At 52.4% G+C, this 5,777-nt stretch overlaps 1 protein-coding gene across 1 annotated transcript in view; it reads right to left on the bottom strand.

The window, feature by feature from the left end:
• Positions 1–5,777, bottom strand: part of RPS6KA2 (ribosomal protein S6 kinase, 90kDa, polypeptide 2) — a 186,487-nt gene that overhangs the window by 29,689 nt on the left and 151,021 nt on the right. The window contains exon 11 of the mRNA XM_012659274.1: positions 3,839–3,941. Coding sequence (XP_012514728.1) covers positions 3,839–3,941 — 103 coding nt within the window. The remainder of the gene's footprint in view (positions 1–3,838; positions 3,942–5,777) is intronic.

The following is a 5,777-nucleotide window of genomic DNA, read 5'->3' on the forward strand; positions in this document are numbered from 1 at the left end:
TGTCTGAGTGTGTGTGTCTGTGTGTGTGTCTGTGTGTATGTGTCTATGTGTGTCTGTGTGTCTGTGTATGTGTCTGAGTGTGTGTGTCTGTGTGTCTGTGTCTGTGTGTGTGTGTGTCTGTGTGTCTGTATGTGTGTGTGTCTGTATGTGTCTGTGTGTGTGTCTGTGTATGTATGTGTGTGTGTGTCTGTAGTGTGTGTGTGTCTGTGTGTATGTGTGTCTGTGTGTGTGTATGTATGTGTGTGTGTGTGTGTCCGAGTGTGTATGTGTGGGGGGCACGAGTCATAGTAACATGAACTGATACACTTTAATCAGCGAAAGCAAAATCTGTTGTAAAGAAAATAAAATCCTAAGCCCCCCACCCACTGAATGAACCCCCGCTCTGCCAAGGGGACCCCAGGAAAACCTGGAAACTGAGTTCCCGGCCACAATGGAATGCGAGGTCAGATGTGCCTCACATTCGCACTCCCTTTTGGAGTTTGGACACGACAATTCACCAGCGTTAGTGCTAACAGAGATTATAAGACTGACCAAAAAAGCCTCTTTGTGGGAATAACATGCCAAATCACAAACAAGACCGACGCCCTGCAAGGCAAAGGTGAAGTCAGGCCTGCAGGCCACCGATTTGCTTAACAGGCCACTCTGCGTCCGTCCGTTGCGGCTTGTCTCTGATTAGACTTTCCTACCTTAAAACATTCCTCTCTACTGACTGCAAGCTTTTAGACAGAGCTTTATTCCTTTAACCAATTATTACACAAATTAAAGAATCTCCAAATCCACCTCTGTCCCGGCTTGGGGATGTCCCACCTTTTCGGGCCAAACCAACGTTTGCCTTCCATGTATTGATTTATGACTTTACTCGCGATCCTGCCTCTCTACACTGCATAAAACCAAACTGTAGCCCGACTTTCCCGGGGATCTGTTGTGATCATGCAGCCTGGCACTCCTCTTCGCCTCAGAATAAACCTCTTTAAATTGTCTCACAGAGTTTCTTTGTTTTCCATAAGCATGTGGATCAAATAAACAAGGTCTTCTAACTAACAAAGAGGTGTGCAGTCCACACCTCACCTTCTATGTCAGGGGAACTTCGACTCCGGCACAGGCCAGGGAGAGCTGGCTGGGGGTAAAGCCCAAGTTCAGACGATCTTTCCCACAGCTGAAAGGGCTCACGCCGGGTTGGCGCGGCCGGATAGTGAGGAAACGACAGGGGCCTACAGAGAACGTAAAGGGCCGTGTAATCCTAGACGCTGCTGGCTTTCAGCACAGTACTTGAGAAGAGCAAAAGCATGAGTTGGAAAGAAGGAAACGTAAAACTACTGTAATTACAGACCAACTCTGACGGTCTATGGGCAGTTTCTGATGTGTGGCACCTGCCCGATGGGTCTTCGATCTCAGGTGGCATCCCTGCCCAGTCCGCTCCCGCGTGTGATCAGGGAGTGGAAACCAGCTTGAGCACTGGCTCAAGTTTCAGACAGACGAAAGTCCACCACAGAGAATCCCTTTCGAGCACGCAGCGTCCAGGGTGGGCTCTGCGGACCCTCCGCTGTTTCGGAGTCGCATTGCCTCTGCCACTCTCTGACCCAGCCCTGTGCTTGCCTCACGCGCTTAGAAATCCTACCTTTTATAAAAATCAGGATGAGTTTCACGTGTCTTCAGCACCACAGTTATATCTACCTCAAGGGCAAACTGTGTGGTGTGGTAAATTAACTTTAAGTAAAATTGATCGGAGAATTCAAAATACTAAGGAATAAAAAGTGAATTCTGAATAGCATTGGGATGCATTGTGTCTGCTTATGTCTTCTTGAGCTAATATTAAAATAAAATTGAATTCTCCAGGTGCTCAAGAAAAGTTTCTGGTCACACTGGCCAGCTAGGTTGCAGTTTAAATTCCTCACGGATATGATCGATAATTTAGAGTTGACTGTATCAGCATCTTTTGACCAGGTAGCAAAAAATAAATACGGTCATTCTCTGAACATTTTAAACATGTAGGCCCACGTGGTGGCACCTCGTGAGGAAGGACTCCGAAGTCTGTATAGACAATGTTCTCTTAGAGCTCCTTTTACGCCCAGGTCACCCGCAGCCGGAGAGGTAAAGGACCTTGCTCAGGTGACCTGTGGGCAGAGCCAGGTCAAATCCTGTCCCATCCTTCCAACCTAAGAAACTAAAAAGTAATCCTGTTCCGCGAATCGGGCTAATTCTGTCAGCGGGAAAGACCAACCCCAACACACAATCCCTTCTAGGGAAGCTGAGAACTTGGTGACGGTCCCACCATTTCCTCCTCCTGGGCAGCCTCACTGATGACTCCAAACTTTAGGGCAGTTGTCACTCACGCTTTGTCACTGATGACAGTTTTGGTTTTATCTGGGGACTGCAGGGGGACCCTAGAGCAATCAGTGAGCCATGTGTGCCATGATTCCCTATTTAGTAGTGCCTGGAATCAGCTTCCTTCCTGTTCTTAGGACCGACGAAGCCCGGGCCAAGAGCCGCCCCAGGCACGCTGAAAGTCCCACTAACAGCCCACGACCCTCCCCTCTGCACATAGCCACGCCCGCCTCCATGCTCTCATCTGTGCGTGGGAAGCGGGTTTCACCAACAGCCTGAACCCAGAGGGAAAAAAGTGGATTCTCTCCCAACTTCATCTACTTGATACCTTGTAGTTGCCCACCTATTTGTTTCATTATCATCTTTTTAAAAAAACAGAAAATTTTGGATCCAAAAGCAGTCAGAAAGCATGGCGAACCCCCATAGACACAGGATACAGCCCCGACAACCACCTGCTGGCTGGACGTGGCCCACCTATGTCTACAGAAGGAGCCTGTTAATCGTTTCATAAATAACCGCAACTTTATTGTTGTGGGCTGAATTATGGCCCGGCAAAGTCATATGTTAAAGCCCTAACCCCCAACGTGACTGCATTTAGAGACAGGCCCTTGGCCGGAGTAATTCAGGTTAAACGAGGTCGCAAGAGGGGGGCCCTAATGCGACAGGACTGGTGTCCTTACAAGAAGCGGGAGAGACACCAGGGCTCGCTCTTCGCACACAGGCAAGGCCACGGGAGGACACAGTGAGAAGGTGGCCGTCTGCAAGCCAAGGAGGGGCCCTCACCAGGAACCAGCCCTGCTGGCGCCTTGATGTCGGACTTCCAGCCTCCAGAACTGTGGGGAAAGAGGTGGCTGCTGTTTAAGCCACCTGGTCGGTGGCATCTTGTTGTGGCAGCCCTACCAGACCATGACAAGTACCATACCTACAAAAGTAAACATGAATTCGTTAATATCCCAAAATGGTAGCTTTTAAAGGGAGCTGATCAGTCCTGGTTGAATCTGAGAGACATCGAAGAGTAACTCCAGACATACCACGAAACTAAGTTTACGTGTCCGTTTGCTACGCTGAGACCAAGTCGCTGACACAACTTTTCAAACAGGTTTCTATCTTTCGCATGAAAAATATCTCCAGCTCACAAATCTACAGACTTAACTGACGGCTTTCCTTCTCCCATAAAAACACTCTAATTGTAGGAAGGACGATCATTATCTGGAGCTTTCCTTGCTCTTGGCTACGTGCATCCCGCTGAGAGAGGTGGGAACCCCACAGGCCGCTCAGCACAGAGTTTGGGGGCTGGGGGGTGTCACTAGAACACCTCGACTATTTCCAAAGTGCATGTTACCTACGGAGGAGCAGAGGTTGGCTCTACCATTTAACCTCTAGCACCGAGCAGAGGCAACAAGAAAACCAATCAGAACTGGCAGCTATTTTCCGTGGAGAGCACCCTTGAGCATGGGAGTCTGGTTCCTGGATACCCGAGTCCGCCCACGGAAAGAACTGCTGTCACACACACCTGTGGGTGTCCGTGCTGTGAACTCGGGGTCGAAGTGGAAGGTGTCCTCAGGCCTGCCCACCGCTGGCTTGAACGGTGGCTTGATCTCCTTCCGGTACAGCTTCTGCAAGGACAGAGGACAGGGCGCTGAGGAACCCCGGAAAGACCAGAACACCAGGCGCCTGTTGCGGGAGGCAAAGATGTCCTTACCACACGCCGTGCCGGCCTTCACCTGACTACTCCGAGATATGTATGAATATACAAAGAATATAGTGCAATCTGTTTATATATTACACGTATTATAGATAATTATAATTATATATCATTTGAAGTATATAAAAGGCATAGTTTGAGATATAAGGGTTTGGGGACACGCTGAGTGTTCTTCCTTTTAGGGCAACAGTTTTCAAAATTCTTTGTGGTAGCAGAACTTTTTACTCCAAGCAGAATCCTGCAGGACAGCGCTGCTGGCTCCCGCCCAGGACACGGTGGGGAGGGCCACCCGCCCTCTCCTCCACCCAAGACTGCAGAGCCAGCACCGTGGCACTTCAGCTCTGAGGGGACACTGTGGGAGTGCTGGGCCGGGGGCGCTCCAGGGTCCTCGCGTACCAGACCTGTGCCCTAGGGGACTTGGCACTTCCGTCCGGAACCTGCCTCAGCGTGTCACATGTCATGGGTCAACCATGGCACCCAGACCCCCTGCTCAGGGCCCATGGGAGCGCCTGCAGGTGCGGAGAACCGGCCCTTCCCACAGCCACAGCCGGCTGAACTTACTTCCCGCATACGGCCTTCGACAGAACACACGACGTCACGGCCTGCAACACGCCAGTCTTGGGGCTGCCTTTCTGACAATGCTTTCCAAACCTGACATGTTGTTTTCGATGTTGGGTCAACGGCCCCTTCCGTCGGGCTGATTTGATTTAAGGAAGCCAGGCAAAGGTGTCTGGAACCTGGCGTGGTCACGGAGGAGCGTGCCAGGAGGGAAGCCTGCGAGGGCTGGGGCCTGGAGCAGGGGGTCCGGGGGCCACGGGGTGGATTCAGGAGAGGACACGCAGTGTGGTCAGATCGCCCGGAAACAGAAGACGCAGACCCCGGGGCCAGTGGGTCCCAGGCAGCCGGCAAGAGGGGTCTTGCTGCACCCACTGAGCATGAAGGTTTCCTAATCCTGCCTGGCTGGGGGGCCCCCAGGTGTCTGCCGAAAACTCTGATTCCCAGGCCCTTTCTTGGGAGCCTCTGCTTAGCAGGTCTGGGGCTCAGCCCTTGAGCGGGGGACCCCGACGGCGGGGCTGGGAATCTGCTCTAAATCTCTCAGTGCCGCTGGACTGCAGGTTTCACGGCTTCATCAGATGGGGAAGCTGAGGCTAGGAGAGGAAGAGTAACTTGTCCGAGGCCAACGGTGAGTGGGGGCAGACAGGGAGGAGGGGAGTCATCGACCCTTCCCATAACTGGGGTTGGGCATGGATTGGGGGACAGCTGTGGGAGGGGAGGGGAGGGAGGAGGGTGGCGCCCGGGGCACACCTGGGTGCCGACAGAGGAGAAACTGTGATTTAATTCGGCCCCTAATTATTTGGTCATTTCCTGCCCTGGGTGAACAGCTTGCATGAGGAATCGAGTTACTCTTCAAGCCCTTTCCAGAAAGAGCAAGATGCTGCTTTCTGCGGTGACGCGCTCGTGGGCGGGAATAAACTCCCTGCTGCACTTGCCGGAGGACATCTCACCAGCCAGGGGGCTCTGCCCCGCTAAAACCCCAGTCCGCACCGAGCCGCGCAGCCCACTCCCCTCCCCAGGGAGTCTCCTGTGAGCTGCTATTGAGTGAATGTGTGTCCTGCTGGAGGAAGAGTCCCGTCCTCTCCCTCTGCATGCACGGGGCGGAGGGGGAGGGGAGAGAGAGAGGGAGGGATCTGCCACAGAGCTGGGCTCCTTCTTTATTACGAGGAGGAATTTACGTACACAGGATTTC

This window comes from Propithecus coquereli, unplaced genomic scaffold (genome assembly GCF_000956105.1).
Source record: "Propithecus coquereli isolate 6110/MARCELLA unplaced genomic scaffold, Pcoq_1.0 Scaffold601, whole genome shotgun sequence".
NCBI lineage: Eukaryota > Metazoa > Chordata > Mammalia > Primates > Indriidae > Propithecus > Propithecus coquereli.